Below are 22,168 nucleotides of genomic sequence, written 5' to 3'. Positions count from 1 at the left end.
CCTTGTTTAAAAAGTGGAAGAGGGCATTAATAAGAACACAGCTCCACACATTCAGCCTTTTGGACAGAACTATTTGGACAGAACTACGCAGAAAGGATTTACAAAAAAACCAAAATTATCTGGGGTACAGACCACTACAGTGTCTACTCAACACAACTTCAGGAATACATAACCACAGATCAAACTGCGTAACCTCTGTCTACTTTTTTTTGCAACTTCTTTTGAAGCAGCTGGACATTTTAGGAGGTTCAGTACAGTATCAAAGAAACTCACAAATACTGCTCTGAGGAAGAGTAGCTCTGCTCATCTTTATTACTCAGCTGTTTACTCACTGTGGGAGATCAGGCAAACCATTTAGCCACTTTGAACCTTATTCTTCCCAGTTATTAAATCAGACAAAAGCTGTCAGGATAATTATGAGCATTAATTAATTAATAACTTCTATGCTACACTAGAAAAGTGATCTTTTTGCCCTCTTGTACTCTACTGGTCACCGTGTTTTTCACTGGGGGCAGTTTGGGAGAAGCAGTCTTCATAGGAAGAATTCTTTCCCTTCCTTTGCCCCACAAGTTTTTGATCCTCTCTGATGGTTTTTACTACATGTGATGTGATATGATGTGATTTTCATGGTTAAAATTGAGAAAAATTGGTTGTCATCTTCCCCTGCAGATTTGCAGTGTCTGCATCAGTCCCTGCTGACCTATGCCTAAATCCCTCTTCCTGTTTAGCCTCTCATTGAGCCTCTGACCTAAACACTTCATTAATAGCAGTATACCAAATAATCAGGTGAAGCAGTGATATGAGAAATTAGCTGAACAATAGTTAGAGGCAAAAAGCTAACAGGACCCAAGTTTGGCATGAAGTACAGACAAGGAGAATCCCAAGTGAATAGTCTTTCTGCACTGGCTCATGTTTTATCTTTACTCAACATGGACTCTTCATTTCAGGACCAACCTGGCAAGATTTGCTCAGAAGCAGCTTCACTGAGGCTTTTTGTATATGATGCAGCTGAGTTAAATTTTCACTCACTTAGAGATGCAGAGTGGGAAGGAGGTTTTTCATTATGAGATGCAAGTAAATGCTAAAAGCTTTTTGTCCCCACAGTTTATTTTCATGCTGTATTGAAAATCTGCTTACTGGGTCCTTTCAGCAATGTGGTGAACAACTTTCACTTCTGCTGGTTCCAGTCAAACAGAAGAGCAAATACCCGATTAGAAGAAGAATGGTGATGGGACTAAGTAATTTACTTCTGTGTGGATGAAAATGAATGCTAAAAGTTTGGATCTGGGTTGGGATAACCATCCATAAGTCATCAGGTTTCCCTAGAAACCTAACTGTGTGACTGGAAACTTGTGATCAAGGAAAATTAGCGTAGAAATCTCAGACTGGCTGCTTTCCTCAAACACATTGTGCTATTTGTCTGTGGAGTTAACTAGAGTTCACAAGGATGGTTGGGTATTTTGACAGTCCAAAGCCAACCAAAAGCTGCAAGTGTGATTTGGGGTATGTGTCTCTGAAAATTTGTAAAACTAACCAAATGAATTTTGGGTGAACATGTACCAGTCTGTTCATTCTGCTAAGCTGCATGTCCTGTCCAAGTATTTTGTTGGCCAAGCAGCCTGCCTTGTGCTCCATAAGACCTCAAAGGGCAAGGTCCAAGTGCAGTCTTTCCTGAAGATGTTTTAAGAGTTGTTTCTGTGTGCAGAGGTCTGACCAGATGCTTCACAAAAGGAAGGCCTTTACCCTAGGTCATCTGGATATAGACTTTGAAGAGCAGGTCTGTAGCTCTCTCCCTAGACACTGCTTTTAGGTTGCCCTGCGACTGAAACATCCCACTTTTCCATGTCTGAGACAGCAGGAGGACTAAAATGATCCTAGAATTTGTGTTTTCTTCTCTGTTATTTCAGCATTCATATTCCATGGCTTATAGAAGAGGTACTATAGAATCAGTGCTGTGCGTCGCATACAACCATTGTCAGGTGGAGGGGAAGGAATCTTTGAGGGCCTGCCATGTTCATAAATAGGGCACTTTGCATGTTCCTCTTTTGTTCTTCCTGTATTTGTTTGGGAATTCTGCCTACAACTTTAGGAAACAGCACTGCTCAATACAAGTGAAAACCACCCAGCAGCTCTCTGTTTTTTTTTTTTTTTTACTGTCGTAACGTGCAGACCAGACAAAATCAAAGCTTGTGGTTTTCAGGGCAGCAAATTAGTCCTTAAGACAGCTGGCTTCTTTCCTGGCAACTATGCTTCCTGTAAAGAAAAAGGAAAGGGGAGAATATGAGGGATATCTCTTGAGAGGAAGTCTCCAGAAAATATCCTCACTGAGATTCCCCAGTGTTGCAAAAGAAGACTGGGGGAGAAGTCCTCTCTGTCCCAGGTGCTACAAAACAGATTCACTTGTTATGTTCCTGCACCACTTTTCTCCATGAAAAAGAATGGAGACTCTGCAATAATCCTCCCAGTGTATAAATCAGTCTGTGGGAGTAATTTATTCATGGAGGAGTTCCCTATAAGCAGACCAGAGAACAAAAAGAGTATTTGTCACAACTACAAGGCAACTCAGTTTCCCCATTTGTTTTGAGTCCCATGAATATGAGTATTTGAGCAGTATCAGTGAAGTACTAACTTTGGGTAGATAACATGCCCTGAGTCCAGAAAGTACCTGCCTTCTGAGAGAAACTCATTCAGGAAAAGATACTCAGCAAAGCAACACCATTAAACAAACAAACAAACAAAAAGCCTATTCTCGGTATAGAAAAAAATCCAGCCAGAGATCTTTCTGCACTATCAGAGAAGTAAAGGTCTGTGCACTTTGCAGAATCAGAAGAAAGAACACCATTGTTCCTCATCCTTGTCTTTAGTGCCTTTTTCTTTCTAACCAGAGTCTAGTCATGTCTTCTTTTAGTGGTGAAACTTGTGGGCAAGAATATAATTAAGTGACTTCTCTGAAGCTGAAGAATATTTCTGTATAATAATTCTGTATAATTCTGTATATAATTCTGAAGAATATTACTGTATCATAGCCAAGATACCTGGTTTTATGTCGCATATCTGTTTCTCTATGTAGTTAGAGAAATTTCCACCTTTGCAGGAAGGGACACATTATTTTTAATCAAAACTTGAGAATGTGGCAGGAGGAGGTACAGCTGCAGATGAGCATTATTTAATTCACCCATCCTGTCATGTGAACATCCCTGCTTAATTTAATACAATTATTTCATCAGTGAGGATAATATCAGCAGCAAGATTCATTTATACAGTGTGTTTCACAACTGCCTTTACCTCTTGGCTTCTTATTATCACTGCTGATAGTTTCACCATGTGTAGCTTCAGAAGAAGGGGAGGGGATGTGAAGGAAGCTGGCAGTGTCTTTGTATGAGTGTGTGGACAAACATAGTCTTGAGGAACACTGATTCCAGACAATTTTCTTTGCACCTCTACTGTTGCACCTCGGTTTCTTGTGTATTTTGGTTAGATATTTTTGGATAAGCAGGAGTCTGGATATGCCACTGAGTGGCTGCATTGTTCAGTAGGCAACAATAGTGCTATTGTCTTCTGCCCCAGACATGCCAGTAAGTGGCTCCATATTTTGCATTTCTGTTGAAATTAAGATCTTCAGGAAACAGAACCAGGGTGGGGGAATGAGGCTTTGTTTCTGTTGAGGTGGCAGAGGCAATGTTGTAGAAACCCCCCTCCCTGACTTCTTATTTCTAACCAATTTGGCTGTAATCTGTACTGTCAAGGTCATTTAAATCGGCAGCAAGATACGGTGAATGTGTTCCCAGAGGTCATGAAAAGCCTCTTTAGTAGAGTAGGCTGGCTGTGCTTAAGCCAGGTCATTTAAGCACATTTGTATTGCCAGTCAGATGATACCCAGAGTAGTTCATGATTTTGTAATAAACCCCGCAACCTGGAATTTCACCCTGTGCCACAGTGGAATCCAGCACTTTGATTTAAATGGCAGTACAATCATTCAGTAACTGTATTTTAATAGTGCACTAATCTTAAAATATGTGAAAAGGAGTGAGATTACCAAATCCTAATGAATTGTCTGGATTCTTCGCCACTATCCCCACCCCCATCCCCCCCATTTTTAATTCTCTGAGACTGGTTCATTCATGTGGGCTATCAGTCTTTTATTCAGCTTATGGTGTTGAAATAGTGCCACTTTTAATAAATGGTTTAGAGAATTTCTCAAAATCAGATTTTATCCCCTTTTTTTTCCATATCTATTCTCTGTAAAGATGAATTAACCTTTTATCCTAGGAGGAAGTAAATAGAGACAGCATGATGGAAAGATTAAAAAAGACATAATTTCAGCCAACTATTTCAAGATTGGTGACTGCAGGTCAGAATTCCTGCGTCTGTCTGAAGCTCTGCCACTGTCACTGTATGGTTGTGCCCAAATCCCTTCTTTTTCCCTCTCTTTCATTTTTTTCTTCCATGTTAATAAGCACTTTGTGTTAACCCATAACATTTTTTGCCTTTTCAAAGGACGATACAAACCTTATAAAAGCAGTGTGATCCACACTCAGTTTGCCAGCAGTATTTCTGTTTGTGTTGCATGTTAGGCACTTAAACTTGGAGATTTTCTGTGTCTAAAGTTTAAAATACGTCAGCTCAGAGTTATAATAATCCAAGTTAAGTGAAGCTACAAAATACAGCTTTTGAATATTTTATTTACCCTTGAAATTCTGGTGTAGGAGAAGGGTTCTTTCTTTGTACAAATACCTAGATACAACCTGGGGAAAAAAATTAGAGGAAATTAAGGATATAAAATTCCCTGAATTCAAGTTCTGGTTAGTGAGTCTTCCAATGCTGGGAAGCAAATCAGTTCTCCCTAAAACAGCAACTATTCTGACACAGGTTTGGTACAGGGGATGGGAATCTCTTTGCCAGTGCTTTGCTTTTTGTGGGTATATTTTATTAGCCCTCTTTCATGTGTTTTTGCTTATGCTTTATTCTCTACATTTATTGTATGTGTGTGTGTTTTGTTTTGTAAGACAAATGTGCTACTTTTAAAGTGGCATTTTATAACCTTTAATCAAGATCATATTTTATTTTCATCACATCTGTGTTTATATTATTACAAGCCTTTTGGATCTTGTAGTCTCAGCATTAATTGTTTTGGCTGATATATAAATAAATGTTTGACTTTAACACTTTAAAAAATCCTGGCTTGAGAAAAAAACTGCCTTATCTGTGTCGTCTTAGAATAGCTGCATTTCAAAACAAGGCAGGGACCAATCAATGCTTTCTGTAATAAAAACTGAGTGCAGGGAGTAATTCTAGATTCTGTGATCCACTGCATAAATCTAATCTGCTGGCTGTTAAAAGATACCATCTACCTGAAGATGCTACATCTGGTTTTTATCTTTTATGTCTCTTACTTGCCTGAGCTGTCTTACACCTAGCCCTGGCATAATTGGGAAAATTCCACTAATCTGTTAGCTGGGAGATTTTATAGTTAAAAATAAAGGTAGACTACACCTAATTCTTATTGGGGTTACACTGGCTCAGATCAATAATGAAGACAGCACAGTTCTTGATTTAAGATGGAAGAGCAGAGGATTCTGAATTTATGGCTGCAGAAAGGGAAAAGAGTAACTTCACCTACTAGGAGTGAAGATCCTAAACAGTCATCTTTACACTTCACACAATTGTATGTTATTACTTGTCCCCCAGACATTTTTAGAGTCCTTTGGAATAAATCAGTGCACTCCCACTATTGTAAATGAAATTACTGAAGTTATCACCAAATCATGACGCAACATAGGATTTTTAATGCTTTTGACTTCCAGCGAGGATTTGAGAATGCTTTTTGAAATAATAGAAGTAAAAATAACAGAAGTAAAAAGAAATAAAAATCAGAAGTTATGAAGACCAAATAGTGAAGTATCATTTTGGAAATATATATAATCTCTGAAAGTTGTTTATTTATCCTCCTTTATGAGAACTAAGCTTCTGTGATCTCCGATTAATTTACCATTAGCCTGGACACACAATGAAAGTGAATGAAGGGGCAATTTGGAATGACATTTATCAGCTCTGGAACTGTCAACTTCTATTATTTCCACAAGGCCATATATTTCTTGGCTTCAGAGAAGGCTGTGCTGGCTTGAATGAAGAGCATTCTTACCACCAAGAATAATTACAACACGAACAACCTCATTGCTTGATGCCTACAGTGGGGAAAAGAACCCCACCTCCTCTGTTTCTAACTCACATTAAGCAAGATCAGAACCACCATTGTAGACTGGACTTGGAGGCCTTCACATCAGGTTAAAAAAAAAGGGAACAGAAGAGCTGATAAAAGCGAGGAGCAAGAGCAGGGAATGAAATAAGCTTTATAGGGACAGGATATCTAATGGATTGAGGCAAAAGGGTGGGACTGAAAAAACCTTCCATTATGAGAATGTAGGTTGGAATCCAAGCTGCCTTTGACTGTGAGAACCATTCCTGTCAAGGAATAGTTGCTGCTCCTTCTGGACCGGTGCTGCTCTCAGTCAGATTTCTTTTGGGCAGAGAGCACATTGCAGCTTTTAGTACTATATCTGACACTAATCAGCCCCTTTTGTTGAGGCTTACAGAAGAGGTCAAGAATCAAACATATGTGGAAATCAAACCCTCTTGGACTGAACTGAAAAGTCTGTGGGCAGGTTTGCTTTGCTTCTCAGGCTGTCTTCCAAATGCATAGCTTTGCTATTCAGGGATCCTTGTCTGGCATAGGGTCACTGTATTTGGTTGGTTTGTTGGCTCATTTATACTTAAAACTTTTATGCAACAACTCAGTACTGATTTCACAACATTATAGTTGGACTGTTATAAGACTTCTTTATTTTGTAATTGAAATCAGGGACACAGGAAAACAAGTCCCCTTCCATTTGGCTGGCATTTTATTTTATTCTAATTTTATTTTATCTTTATTTTTATTTTTATATTCTAATACAATGGATTTGTATTTCTGTAAAGTAACAAATCCCTTCTAAAAATATATAAAACCAGTATTACTGGTGAAATTTTTAACCCTGAAGCCTAAATCTCCTGGAAGATCAACAGAACTCTGCCATTTAGGTACCTAATTCACTTCTGAGAGTATAGTATGTAGGCTCCTAAGGCAATTTTATGTACTGATTTTTGTCCCATTTATTTTATGCACAAGTTGCCTCTAGGATGGCTTCAACGTCACTTTAAGGATGACAGCTTTGTCCACAATGCCTCCGATAATGTTTATCTGCTATGACTGTCACAAAAATGTGTAGAAATACAACCAAATGTAGAAATATAATCAAATAGAACAAAGATGCTTTGCTCAGAGGCAACGAAAAAGTTACATGACAGTGCTTTGCAGAGTTGTCTTGTGTTTGCAGACATCCACATCATACTTCCACAAGCAATAGGCAAGTATAAAATTTCTTCTTTACTGCAGAATAACTTTCTGTGTAGGAAGGAATCACTGTTATATGATAGTTATAGAGACTTCAGTGGTAAAACACTCAAACACAAAAAAAAACCCAAAACCAAAAAAACAAAACAAAACAAAACAAACAAACAAACAAAAAGCCACCCCACATAAACCAAAAGCTGAGTCTAATCTCACCCAGCTTTACATTTTTGTAAATCAGGAATAATTCTATAAAACTAAATGTACTCACAATTTAAGGAGACCAGAATCAGTTTCCTAGTGCCTAGAGCTGAAACCCAGTTGTCTGATGCAGCACTTCTTGTAGCTAAAGGATGACTTTCCTAAGTCACAGTGTCAGACAAGAGCTAAGCTATTATGTGATGATTTGATCTAATATCACATCCATCAGTTCTGCTTATTTAAAAGTCAGTTAAAATCACTTCTATAATGTTCCCCTTGTTGAAAATCCTGTTCTCCCTTCTCTGTTGTTTTTTTTCTTTTTTCATATTGTATTTTACTTTGATGGAACAAAAATACATTACTTGGCATTTTAATGTTTTTATAGCACTGTCTGCCATGCTGTGTAATCAAGCCAGGTTTAGGACTAATTCTACTAACCGCACAAAAGATGTTGCTAAGTTTTTCTTTTTTCACATAATAATAATTGCTGAAATCTAGAAGTTCATCTTTGCAGCAGTGGTATGTGCAGAATTATCCAGATTATTGTCTCAGATTTTGTTAAGGTAAAGAGAATATTTATTTCCTATTATATTTTTGTGCTTGGAATTCTAAGTCTGGGAAGTTCAGGGGAAAGTACAAGTTAAAACAAAACAAAACCTGAAGAAAAAGCACACACAAACACACGCGCACACACACACACACAAAACAAAACAAAACAAAACAAAACAAAAAAAACCAAAACAAAAAAAACCACACTAAAGCAAAAGACCACAAAAAAAGCCAAACTGAACCCCCATTCACTTGCTTACCCAGTTTGGCTAGTGGTGATTGAGTTTTAAGTGGTCTTCAGTTTTTACTTCATTAATGAATATAAGATCCAAAATACAATACAACTTGTAAAATTGCTCTTTATTTTCATGATAGAAGCAAATGTCTTGTTGATGGGAATAATTTCTTCAGAGACAACTCACACAAAGTGCAAATGGATGATGTTCTCTGATCATGTCACACTAATTTTCCAGTTTATCAGTCATTTCAGTTCCAAACTGGAGTGACAAGATGATATCACATTTGATCTTCATATATACGATGCAACCTCTCAGGTTTAGAAGTTCATATGAGCTGAAACCACTGCCTTCACTTGGGCGATGTTGTACCAACAGCAGTTTGGTGATAATATTCTTTTCTCCTCTGCTTACCGCAGGATGAAGTGGCCCAGCCTCTGAACCTTTCAGCCAAACCCAAGACATCTGATGGCAAATCTCCCACATCACCCACCTCTCCTCACATGCCAGCTCTGAGAATAAACAGTGGGACCAGTACACTAAAGACCTCTGTGCCAGCAACATTAGCAAGTCCTTCTGCCAGAACCAACACAATAGGTGAGCTCAGTCATGTGTATCCCAGTCATAACAAGGGATAGATCCTAATGGAAAGGGGGCTTTCATCTGCCACTGCCAGGCAGTGAGCCAAGAGCTGTCACAAGTTGACCATAATTCTCCACTTGCTTGGTGTCTGTGAAGAAGCTTGTGGAGACTTTCCTTTCAGGAGGGGTATCTTAACTTTTACAGACTCAGAAAACAAAGGCCTGTGTTATTTCAGATGATACTTTAACTTCTAATAAATGCTGGTTTTTAATGCACACATTAAAGACAGTAACCTGTCTAATGATGGGCATTAAAGACCTGTGATATTATATTATGTCATCTAAAAGTGATGAACTTAAAAGTCTACATCTTTCCAAAATTACAAGTTTAATCCTTAGCCTGTCCAAATGCTGAATGAAATATTATTTTACCTTAGTGTAATAAGCAAATCAATCACCAGTTTCATGCAAGAAAATCCCATATTTGTTGTTCTATTTTGCAAAAGGTCTTGACTGGCTTTTGTTCCAGAAACATTGTTCCAGAAAATAGTGATAATTCTTCCCCCTGCCAAAATTATATCTTTGCCTAAAGACCATCTAAATAGTAACAGTCTTATTGGTAATTTCATAAATCTGATGTGTTAGAGGGACTGTTCTTTGTGTATATAAGGAAAATGTGTACATACTCCATCCTTGATCCTTCTAACTGAAATGTTGTATTCCATGAAGTGATTGAGTATAACCTGAATCAAGATTTCATTATGTAAATCAAGCTCAATTTTTTTGGGAATTGAGTGAGGCAGACGTACTTCTTCTACTATCTGTTGTGTTTCTCCTAAAGCATCTCCCGCCTGGCCACTTTCAGGGATAGCACAAAAAACTCCAAAAGAAGCCATAGGTCAAAGCTATCAGAAGCTATGTCTGTGATACAGCAGTGCTATGCAGTAAAATTTATTTCATATGAAACATTACAATTATATAAATATTTTTTAAATATCACATTACTAATTGTTAATGTCTGTATTGTTATTAACCCTAGACTCTTTAACCATGATACACAGTAATATGTTTTATCTTTAATTTGCTTGACCCTATTGCTCTCCATGCACAAGGCATCAAATTTCTTTTTTTGCCATTAGATTTTTTTGTCCTTAAGTAAAAGGACATCATATTTCAGTGGGAAGTCAAGCATCTGACTTGCACTTCAGTGGCAAGACATCTCTTGTTCTCCCCTCTCCAATCTTCTTTCCCTACACACCCAGTATTTTCCATAAGTTTGAGACCTCTGTAATTTGCTTCTTTTAACAAGGTGCAGATTTTGAAATGCTGTACCTTTAATGAGTGGTAATGTAATTGGATAAAAGCTGTGAGGATGAACAGAGCTTTAAAGGTCACTCTTGTAAGAAGAATTAATGTGTTATACCATTAATAAACCATGGAAAACTGTGGAGCAAAAGATAACATACTTAAGTTATTGTCAATGACATAGAGTTCACTGCTGTATATCTCTCTGCTACAAATATAGAAAGTGACTTTTTGAGGTTGCTGAGCAATATCACTGTACATGCTGTATATATAAGATAAGCTGTCTTTAACTGGTGTAGGAGCTGGATGGACACACTGTACTTCTAGCAAAGGTTTATCCTTTAATGGAGGACTGCAAGAAGGAAAAGCTTCTGAACACCCTACAAAGTCTCCTGCTAACTGCTAGGTCAGATCCAACACAAGTTACAGCAAGTAGGACTCATTGCCATGATGAAACTAATTGGTGATCTTGAAGTGAGCATGAAATTTCATGTCACCCTCCCGCAGAAGCTACACCATGAAAAATTTTGATAGCATTTTTAGCAAAGCTACAAAGATCCCTAACATGGTTGGGAAACTGGATCACTTTCTCATCCTGAGCGATAAATCCCTCTACAAAAAGCCACTGGGAAACAGTCATTTGTCAGACAGCTGCCTCCACCACTGGAATGATTGGAGCTGTCAGCACAGGCACAAGTTGTCTGCCTAGGTGTGCACAGCCCACCTTGCTGGGTTGCAGCTGAGCTGTCACTTTTCACCACCATTAACTTCAAATTATAGCTATTCTCTGAAAGCAGTCCTTCAGGCTCTCATGACATGGAGAAATGTCTGTGTATTCTTCAGCTTTCTTTGGGGGACACGAACTCAGAGCCTCAGATTATCAGCATAGCTGCACTCAGGCATACAGCTGCACAGCCCTTTCTAGAGCTATCCCTATATCATATAAATTGTGCTACAGACTGAGCAATCACAAATGTCATGGCTTCATGTATGACTTTAAATCCAAGTATTTCTTTTTGGGAATAGGCATATGTCCATGTACTAAAAACAGAAACAACTTTTCTCTGCTCTTTGCCATTATCTGCAACATCTCTGTGCTAGTTTGGCAATCCTTGGAACTAAGTTCATTTTATGTAATGCGGTTCCTCTCTCTGTCAATAATTCACCACCTACCCTAAACAACAATAATTTACATTCAACTCACTTCTATATTAATCATTTCCCTGCACACCAGCATCTTGGCAGCTACTGGAAAACATAAGGAGTGCTTGCTTTTATTCACTGTCATGTGCCAAACTGTCTCAAAGATAGCAGTATTCAGGAAAAGCCAAATAGTCTGGAGAAGGGCATGAATTCCAGTTCCTAGGCAAATTTGGCTCTGTTACAGATTGGAAGTATTATACCTAGACAACAGCAAAAACAGCACTAATACCGCTGTTTGTTTGTTTATTTGCTTCCTTTTTAATTTATTCTGACTACATGCAAGCTTGATCAGATACAAAGGTTAACAGATACAAACTGATCAAGAAACCAAGCAAGTTAGTAAGATGGAAAAAAAAAAGGAAGAAAAGAAAAATCAGCTGGTTGCACTGTGCTGGTGCAGGCTATATTTTTGCTTTTGCTGGGAAAACTGGAATTAGTGGAATTCTATTGGCCGGGAATAACTGAAGTGGGTCATTTGATAAAAGTAATGTGGATCAAGTTATTTCATATAAAACTCTAGGGGTTCCTGGGGTTTTAGCCAAAAGCTAGGTGTTAGTGCAATTAGCAACTGTCAAATTGCACAGGAACTTATTTTTCTAGCTTTTGTTCTCCAAGGAAGATGGGAGTAACAGTCCCATTCTGTCTGCAGTCTGGAAAAAAACAACAATAAAACCTCAAACCAAACTAAAATCCTGACAGGAGCACAGCACTGCACTAATCTGACATCAGCTTCTTCCCCAGAAATGTTTTAAGCAGCAAGACAATGTCCTACGTTTTTTGGCAATCAGCAGATCAGATAGTAGAGTCTAGCAATACAACAGGGATGTGTAATCTGACATGATTAGACAAGGCTCTTTAGGAACAGAACATTCATAATTGAGACAAAGAAAGAGTATTAATAACACTTTCCTAACACGGCAGTTAGCCATTTTATATTTCCTTTCTTTAATCTTAGTGTTTTTCAACAAATCATGGGATTTAATAGCGTGTTTTGGCAGATTAGAGGATTTATGGCCCAGATGTTTTTTGTTCTAAAAATGGATTAGGGTGTAAAGTTTGCTGGAATCCATAGAACATGTTGAGGCAAGCCGGTCATTTTGTGTGTGATTAGTGCCTGCCTTCTGTCTCACAGTCCCTCCATCTGTCACAATTCACCAATGGATCTGGTTAGATTTAGCCTCATGTCACAAACAGAAGTCCCTTTTCTGGGCAATTTCATATTACAGATTCATTTTATGCTGTTTTTATGCCCTAGTTAAAAGACAGAAATAAGTGCATGTGTGTGCTTATTTGTGTGTGTGTGCGCGCGCGTGTGGGAATGTGGAGGGGAGATGGAGATTGATAGCATCTACTTTAATATCTGAAAAATAGGCTGGGGCTTGGAGTCTCCCATCAGTATTCTATCCTACAAATCACATGTGGATCATAATAAGTATAATCTACAGGAAAAAAGTTAAAAGGAAAAAAATGACATAGTGTCACATTTAAAATTAAATAGTATTAGCTGTGCTGGTGATGCTTGTAACATTTTAAAAGGAAATAATTCAGTGACTACTAAGGCTAAGCCCTAGACTGTGAATTTGCAGCAAAACAGTGGACATTTGACCTACTATTAGCAGCATGAATAGGAGTGGGAATGTAGGTCCGTGTAGCTGTGGTTTCTTGTACATTTATGAATGACAAGTCATGGTGGGGAGTATTCAGTGGATGAAGTTTTTCTTCTCAGCCATTATGCTTTTCATATGTATAGCAAACCACCGCCACCTGTGGTTTATTTTAATGTATTCACAAGTTTTAAGAAGGGGAAGAATGAAAAGGTCTGTTTTTAAGAGTTTCGGATTGCTGGCATGATCAAAGCATCCCCTAACTCTTATCTGATTACATCCTGCTGCATACAAACCACAGGGCTAACCTCTGCAGTGTCAGGGAAATATTGAAACTGATAGGATCAAATAGCAGAAATGAGGATTTTGGCACCAAGATTTCTCATGCTTTATGTCCAGGTGTCTTTGTCATAACAACACCAGAATTACAGAGCGTAGACAGGTTTGTGGGCATTGCCTTTTCACTCTTTCTCATTAATAATGATAAACTACATTCCATTGATGAAAGCTAAAGTGTTTTCTTGTAACTTTCTTTTTTTAAAGACATCCTTTCTTCTATCACGTCGTCAGGTTATTTAAATGACCATGATGCTGTTACCAAGGCAATCCAGGAGGCCCGACAGATGAAGGAGCAGCTACGGAGGGAGCAGCAGGTGCTGGATGGGAAGGTGGCCGTGGTGAACAGCCTGGGTCTCAATAACTGCAGGACAGAAAAAGTGAGTTTCCCAGACTCGTTCTGCAAAGGGTCAGAGTGTTCATTTGCCTCTCCCCACAGATACACAGGTTCTTCCTCCCTTCCCTTCCTCCTTTTTCTTATTCTACTTTTCCTTCCCCATTTTTGAAACAGAATAGTTTAAAAAAAGTGAAAAGCAAAATGGAAACCACAATCAAAAGATGACATGAAAGAGGGACGTGGAGACCCCTGGGGGAGAGTAGGGAGGAGGTAGAGATAGTTAAAGCCCTCACAAGAACTTTGGAGACCATTAATTCTCTGTTCCAGCCTGTCAACATGTATTAAGAGAAGGCGATCTTGGAAATCTCTGGGTCTAAGCGGAAATCTTGCTTTATGGAAATGCTTACATGTGTTTGCGAGATGAGCTGGATTTGAAAATATTCAAGCTTCTTTAGGAACATAAGCTTTGTGGATACTCAGGCTCAGCTCCTGGGTATTTAGCTTTGTGAGGTCGTCATATATGATATTTTGTGACCATTGCAATGTAGTACTGTCATGTCATGTTAGATGACTTAACAAAATTGAAAAGTGGAAAACTGACAACACGAACTGCGCCAAATATTTGCAGTGGAACCCAGAGGCAGCAGAACGTATGGGCCTTACCACCTTCTGCTTTTGGACTGGCCTGTGAAGCTGTGCTATAACAAAATAACAACTAAGTGGATATTGTCTAAATTTGTAAAATTTCTATGTGCTTTAACTGTCGTGTGTGTCAGTGAGGTTGTGATTTGTTCATTTTCTCCATAAGTGCCTGATGTCTTTCTGTGCACTACCTTGGCTTATGGAGGATAAAGAGACCTGCCAGTGCTTGCTGTCACTATAGCTGTCCTTTTAATGCTACCACCTAAGACACATATCTCAACTCCGGTGTGTAACTTAGCATTGTGTGCTTAGCAAGACTTTCTCCTCTGCCCGTCTCCTTCCCTGCAATATTTTCTGAAGTTATACAGCTGTCATTGTGCAGTACACAGATCCCCGTTGTCAGGTTTGGTGTCAACTGCATTTAATTGAAATCACTTCTCCTGTAAGATCTTGTGCAATTCACTTAGACAGGCAGATAAATAGATTGAATAAAAATGATCAGCTATTTAGCAGGAACTTGAAGGAAGCTTGTGAGTCAAACAATATTGTCCAGAATGAGCAGATTGCTAATTTGGATAGCTTTCCATTTTCCCTGGTTTTAGATGGAGTTTGATCAATAAGTTGTGAGAAGGCAGCAGCCTGCATAATGAATGTTAAATGTACACGTGAGTCTCTCACCGCTGTACTTTTTTTATCTGCCTATCCTCAGTCTCAGTGATGTAAAAATGACTCCAATTTCATGCACTTTCTGGAGAGGAAGGGGAAGGAAAAAAGAGGTCAGTGTAATAGGTATCTGGCAGTACATGCAATCTGTCTCAGAATAAGGGTGCTGCTATAGGGAGAGAGAAAGAGAGAGAGGGATAGAGCATGTTTATGGCAAAGAGCACCAGAAGGGAAAAGGGAAAAGAAGAGTGTCAGATATAAGAAGAAGTGATCACAAGCACAAAGGAATTTATATTCAAATATTTAAGCATTCTTGAAAGGATGCTTGGAGCAGAAATTCCTTTTTTCTGCTCCCCATGTAGAAATGACTTTAACACTCAGCCAGATGCTAATGCAAAGTGACTCAAGCTATTCCTCGCAAGCATAGCTAAATTGCCGTTATTTGTTAAGCGCATTGAATTCAGCTGTGGATACAGCAGTTGGTTGCATTCAGAAAGCATCTGTACCCTTTTTTTTCTTTCTTTTTTTTTTTTTTTTTTTTTTTTTTTTTTTTTTTTTTTTTTTTAAATCCTCCAAAGCAGAGAAAACTCTACCTATCTCCCCCCTCTCCTCCCTTGTGCTGGCTGGGAATTGTCAAGTGACAACCGACCAAATCCTTTTGGACAGGAAGCCTTCATCCTGAGTTCTATATACTTGCAAAGCAGACCTTGTGGTTGAATCAGGAAGCCCATTAAAAGCACTTTGATGGTATGGAAATTCATCTTCATGAAGCACCCAGGCCCCTAAGCAGCATGCTGTTTAGCTGTGGTTACAGATCAGTCATTCACATCGGAGGGCAGTAATTGTGCTGACGGCTTGTTCGGCAGTGGAAGCACATAAAATAATCCCAGGCCCTCCACCATGGCATTGCAAGTTAATCTTCTTTAATACAGATCAGCTGTTGTTCTAACACATGACTTTATGCTGCCTCTAGTGACTCTGCACAGCCTTTTGATTAAGTAACAGGAGTGGAACCATCTGCATTCACTTTATTCTGTTACTTTTTCTATTCTTGAGATTCCCCTTATTCCTTCTGTTTCCACTTCACACCCTCAACCTCAGTTGAAGTTTATTTTCCTCTCTAATTCATACCTCCTGGTGGGCTCATGGAGGGCAGACAAGAGTTCTTTTATAAGGTAGCAGGAAGAAAATTGGTTTGCTCAATAGAGAATTTTTCTAAAGCAACTGTAGGTTTTGGGAGTTTTCATACAATTAATGCCAAAACTTTATTGGAGCTCACTGATTTCAACTCAATGATCTCAGAAGGGTTTTCCAACCTAATTGATTTTGTGATTTATTTTAATATGTGAAGTTCATGTCCAGATAAATAATCCAACTTCTCTACTGTTTGGGTCTTTTTGCCCTAGGACTTTAAGGTTTTGTTACTAAGAGCAAGATTTGAGAGGAAAGCAAGTATTGCCATTTTTAATTAAACTTTATTCTGGTTTTCTCTGTTTTCAGAGGTGGAGAATTAGATAGTTGGGAATGTGATTAGCAAGAAATAGTGCTAGACTTTTATTACGGAGGACTTAGTGGCAGCCCGTGAACTTTTGAGACATCGTGTCTATCACTTTTACTTCCTGACCAGAGAACTGAAGGTGTGGGGTGGAATTAAGAGAGCATTATCCTAATGTATATCTATGTATCCCTGGGCATATTAGTACTTAGAAATGCACATTATTATTTATCGGTAACAAACACTGATTTGGGGCTATGTCAAATTTTTCTCCCTTCTTTACTGCAGTGGGTAGCATAATAATGATTCTCTGAGACCTGTTGCAAGAATTTTTGTTGCAAGAATTGCTTCTGCATCCTTCCAGTGGAGGCAGGCTCTGCACCATTCCCGATGTATATGGGAGGCTTTTGGTGAGGATTTGTCTGCCAGGGGTAGCTGGGCAGGCTTGGGGCTGGAAATGTTCTTTGGGAGCCTCTGTTAAAACTCTTCAGGCTCTTCATGTGTGACCTGTTTTCTTGCTCATGTTCCCAGATGGGTTGATCCCTGTGGACAGCCAGACATGCCAGCTAAGGCAGTAGTCAGGCAGTAGTCAGACAGGAATTTTGTGAAAGTAGAGAGAAACTGTATAAAAGGAGTCACACATAAGAGAAGATTTTTAAAAATGGCTAAGATGATTTGGGTGAGTCACTTTTTGGGCATCCAACTTGGACCATCTTGACGGATTTGATTTTCAGAGGATTACAGTAAAAACTTTGAGCATCACGATGAACATGGATTTTACTAAAACCTATTTTAATTGCAAATGCAGTAAAACATATTTTTACATTACTTTTCTTGGAAATATGTCCTTGTATAAATGAGAAGACTGTGTTTTTGTGGTTTCTTGGAAACCCAAGAGCATAGCTTTATTTGTAGTTGTCATCAACAGTTAATTATAGCTTGAAACATATTATATATAAACAATGTTACCTATTATACTCCCAGCTCAGAGCTCAGGTTGTCAGCTGGGGTAAACACGACAACAGGCAGCTTTGCCCAGGGAAACCTGGACTCTCTGTCCAGCCCCAAAACTGCAAGGGAGATGTACACGAACACAAAGACCCAGCATGTGTGTGCATGCATCCCAGTCTACATCTCTGCCCCTTCAGGGATACACCGCACAAACATGCACAATGCTAGCCAGTAATTCCTGGACTGCAGCCAAACTCTCAGGGGTGTACTCTGTGACAAAGGAGGAAGAGGGCACAGAAGCAGGTATTGGAACATATGCACAGGCACAAACTGGTTTCTGAATGCTGGCAGTGGCTGGGAGAGCTGTGTAAGGACACACAGCCACAGAAGCCTTTCTGATCTGTAGGGGTGGAGTCAGCTCCAAGCTGAGTACATTCAAATACACAAACACCCGTGCTGGGGGTGTGTCTTAACCTGCGGTACAAGTTCTCCCTGTTATTGTTTGGAGTGTGTCCTTTTAAAAGGCTCTGACATGCACTTGTCCGCTGGGTTGTGACTAAATGGCTATTTGTAACAATATTTATTCCAGCACTGTGAGCAGGAGCCTATTACTCATGCTTATGGAACACCGGGTTCAGGATGTCTTTCCTCCCATTCCCACTCACCCCTCCTCCCACCATCCTTCCCACTCCCACCCCCACCTTTCCCTCTTCCCCTTAAGAAAGTGCCAAACATGAAATGACAGTGACCAATGTTGACATAATGTGGATGTTTAATAATGAAAAAAGTGTGTCAGTTCCAGCGTTAGTTACAAATGGCAGAAAGTATATCAGGTGGCATTCCTGTAATAATTTTACATCCATCATTCTTTCTGATGCCTTGCTGGCTGCCTGATGGATGGGGATAGCAGTTAACTCCTAAAAAACCACTGTGATCCACTGAGCTGAAATGAATTTTGTCCCTGCTCTCCCCTTGGGAAGAAGGGGAATATTAAGAATCTCAAACCCACAGTTCCTGCTGCCTTTGAGAAATAAAACACTGGAGCTCACTTTACTAAACACATATGGAGTAGTTGGTTTAATGCATGACATCTAAATTTTTCTTGCAGTAGAGGATTTTGCTTCAATAACTTTTTTTCTTCCCCTGATGGTTAGATTTGAACCAGAAAGTCAAGAGAAAATTCCAGGACCAAAAGGCAGGCAGGAGAAGAAAAGAGAAGGATTGGTAAAACAAACTAGCCCTGTGCTTGCTGCAAACACTGAGAGACTGTGAGTCAGGCTAGTCTGAGTAAGTCTTAATGATTGAAACTGGGGCCTGTCACAAGCCAGGCTTCCCAAACAGGAAAAACCCACCAAAAATTAGTCCAGAGGCACAGTACTATCATAAGCCAAATCACTTTGCAAGAGTTGAAACCTGCCCAATTTCATCATCTCTGTTGTATTTTACTGGAAAATTTTACTTCATCATTCTCAAGGACTAGCAGAGGCTGTGTCACCTGCAGATATTACACACATGCACACTTCTCCCTGTGAGTTCAGCAGACCTAATAGATGATCCTGTAGCTCACTCCATTCCACATTGGCCTGTAAAACTTTACCAAAGTTTTTCAGTGTAATATTTTTGTTCTCTTCTTGCAGTGTGAGCAGAGATCCATTTGGACTAATGGTTGTACAGTGTAGGGACCAGGCTATGTCTTACAGACAATGACATGTGCAAGTACCACAACACAAAAGTTAATGTTATCCTAACAACTTTTTATCCCCCTTTTATTATGCCTCTACCTACTCTCTTTCTAAGTTTGTTTCACTGAGGTGCTTTGCCAGCAGAAATTCTTGTGTGGGGATTGCAGTCCTCTTTGTTCATGCTATCAGCACAGAGCACAGAGTTTTCAAAATGTGTGACAAGTCAAGCAGGTATTATGTCATCACCCATCCATCACCCAGATGTCAGACTTCCAGTAAGCCCAGTCAGCAGCCTCAACAGAATCATGCATGGTCAGGGAGTCCTGTTCAACAGAACTACTGTACCCACTACAATTTCTCCTGAAACTTTTCACAAATTTAATTTAAAAAACACAGGTCAGGTTTGCACACTGCAAAGATCAAAATTGGTTTTGCCCAATACAAAGAAATTAACATTTTGATTTACTTCAGCTGGAAGTTTATCCACTTATTGCCTGTCTCCTCCTTCCCTCCCCCGCCCCCCTTCATTTATTTTTTTTTGCCATTTGCTTTGTGGAGCTTGTGTATATTTATGTTAACAGCCTCTGCATTTAGTGGCCACATGCCTTGTTTTCACAGATGGCCAGTGGAAGTACTCCCCTCCCCCCTTTTCCTTTAGTAAAGCCTGCTTTTGGTTTTGCTGCTTTTGTCACTGTGACACTACTCTCAGTTAGCAAGGGCCTACGCATAAGAGGGAGAGATTCTGCAATGAGAACTTTTTTTATTCCCCCAAGGATTTTAGCTCTTCATTTTAAAACACCACTGCCTTTTTTTCCCTCCTGACTGACCATAATTTCTTAAATGCCTAGATTTATTTTTCAAAGACAAGATTAAATATGGATATTTATGTGTGTCCTTAGTGCCTTGTGATGGCAGGCCTGCATGGGCAGGGTTATTTAATAAAAAATGAAACTTACAGAGGGAGGGGTGGATTCTGCCCACAGATATATATGTGTGTGTGTGTGTGTGAGTGAGTGTGTGTATGTGTAACTCCAGTTGAAGTTAAAGAGAACAGAAGGCAGAGAGGCAAGGAAAGAACCCTAGACCCAGGTAGCTGCTGAAGTCCAAATGGGAATTAAGACTTCACTCACTCCAAAGGATGGAGAGTGGAAACATTCACAGCCTAGTGTGGATCAGGGAGGACTGCAGATGTTTATACTTTTGTGGAAGTTTTATGAAACCCAATAAACATGGATCAGCTTCCTCCAGAAACGAAAAACACATAAGTAATGTGGAGTTCTTGTTATGACTTTTGAGCTTTTTGAGTCCTTGGGTTAAAGTCCTAATCTGTACCCCACAGCCATGAGAGCTTATTAGTTCTTCCTGAGATTTTTTATTATTTTTATATAATCACATGTCTCAAGTTACTGGGGCTTTCAGCACACTCATGGCCTCCAGCATCAGTGCATTACCTCTCTTCAGTGTAACAGAAGCTGGGCCTGATTCTTCTGTGAATTGTGTCCATTTGGGCTCCTAAGGGATCAGCCTCACCTGTTCAGCAGGGCTGGAAAAAGTGTAAGCAAAGGTACATTAGCCTTCATAACTTGAATGCCTTCTAGGGAAAAATGTAAAAAAAGTAATCTGTAATTGCTGTATTGCTGCTATGCAGCTGAGTCACCCATTGTTTATTAAACAATTGCCAGGAAGGCAGAGACTGTGTTCTTGCTTTCTCTTTGCATGATGCAGACCCTCCTTCCCTCGAAATCCTGTGTCTGTTGTGATTTTCCTCTTGTTAAATTTTTATTTTGCCACCTCTCTCCCCCAGTTTGTCAGCTGTACCAACTTTCTGACTCTCTGTGAAGTCCCTGATTAAAGTTTACATGGCACATTTCATCCAGAGACCTCAAAACTCCTCACAGTGGTGGGAAAGCATCACTCTCTCCATCCTGTAGAGTTCAGGAAATTGAGGTGCAGTGACTGAACAATTCACATAGAGTTACAGGCCATATGAGCCCAAGAAGCAGTCTGGATGAGAAACTGGGTTATGGAACTCTTAACCTATTTGCAGTCAGCAGACTACAGCTGGATCTGGTTGTAGTCAATGCCTGTGCCCATGCTGTGGCAAGTTTCTTAAGACGGGAGCAGCATCGCATCATTCTGCTTTGATTTCCTTTTCCTTTTTATTCCTTCTTCAAAATAATGAGCTGGGCCAGTCCTGTGTGCATTTTCCTGTAAAGTCCTGACTTGTTCTGTCTCTCAGAGATCATAGCGAAAGAAAAGCAGGACCTCGGTGTCCTCTGGAATTGCTACTTCCCATCAGTTTGTTTCCAAGCCAAATAATGCACTTCATTAATTAAGTGGTTCTTTCATTCTTTCTCAAATAAAGAATTTTTAAAAACAAACAAACAAACAAACAAACAAAAACCAAAGCAAGAAAACAAACAGAAAAACAACACAAAAAACTCCCCCCAAAACCCCCCAAAACATTAAGAGCCTGACCCTTTGCCAAGTTATTGAGGGTTTTCCTCTTTTTATTTCAGTGGACTCTGGCATGCCTTCAGTGTGTTTAAAGATACTGTCTTGAACCAAAGCCCTATGCCCACAATACACAACAAAGAAAAATAATTGTATAAGTTTCAGGAAATTCTTTCTATGAATTGGTGTCTGTTCCTGAGAGAAGAGTAATTAAATGTCTAGGTCTTCATGGTCATTCTGATTTTTTTCCTCTAACCCCTCATAAAGAAGAGGTTCATAAGGAACCTCTCTACTGAGTCTGTGTAGCACTTCATATAGACTACAAATCAGAGGCAATGATTTCTAGGCAGTATTAAAGCAATATGGATTTTAATAAGTACTATTAACCAAAAGATATGGTTCCTCTACCAACTCATGTAGCCCCAACTTAGACGGCATGTCATAATTTTTAAGAAGTACCATAAAATCAGGAAGAGCCACAAATAAAGAATGTTATTTTATTTTCTTGTTCCTAATGCTGCTTTTAGATTCTGTGGGTGGAT

At 39.3% G+C, this 22,168-nt stretch overlaps 1 protein-coding gene across 20 annotated transcripts in view; it reads left to right on the top strand.

Annotated features, from left to right (window-relative positions):
- The window catches only part of SOX5 (SRY-box transcription factor 5), a 607,966-nt gene that overhangs the window by 563,796 nt on the left and 22,002 nt on the right, over positions 1–22,168 (top strand). For 11 of the 20 annotated variants that reach the window (XM_079305080.1, XM_079305092.1, XM_079305087.1 and 8 more), the window contains 2 exons: positions 8,793–8,970; positions 13,610–13,782. In XM_079305080.1, coding sequence (XP_079161206.1) covers positions 8,793–8,970; positions 13,610–13,782 — 351 coding nt within the window. The remainder of the gene's footprint in view (positions 1–8,792; positions 8,971–13,609; positions 13,783–22,168) is intronic. The other 9 variants (XM_079305083.1, XM_079305086.1, XM_079305089.1 and 6 more) reach the window with 1 other exon arrangement.

This window comes from Erithacus rubecula, assembly GCF_903797595.1.
Source record: "Erithacus rubecula genome assembly, chromosome: 4".
Taxonomy (NCBI): Eukaryota; Metazoa; Chordata; class Aves; order Passeriformes; family Muscicapidae; genus Erithacus; species Erithacus rubecula.
Note: the sequence above shows the minus strand (reverse complement) of the source record. Positions and strands in the feature narration are given on the sequence as shown.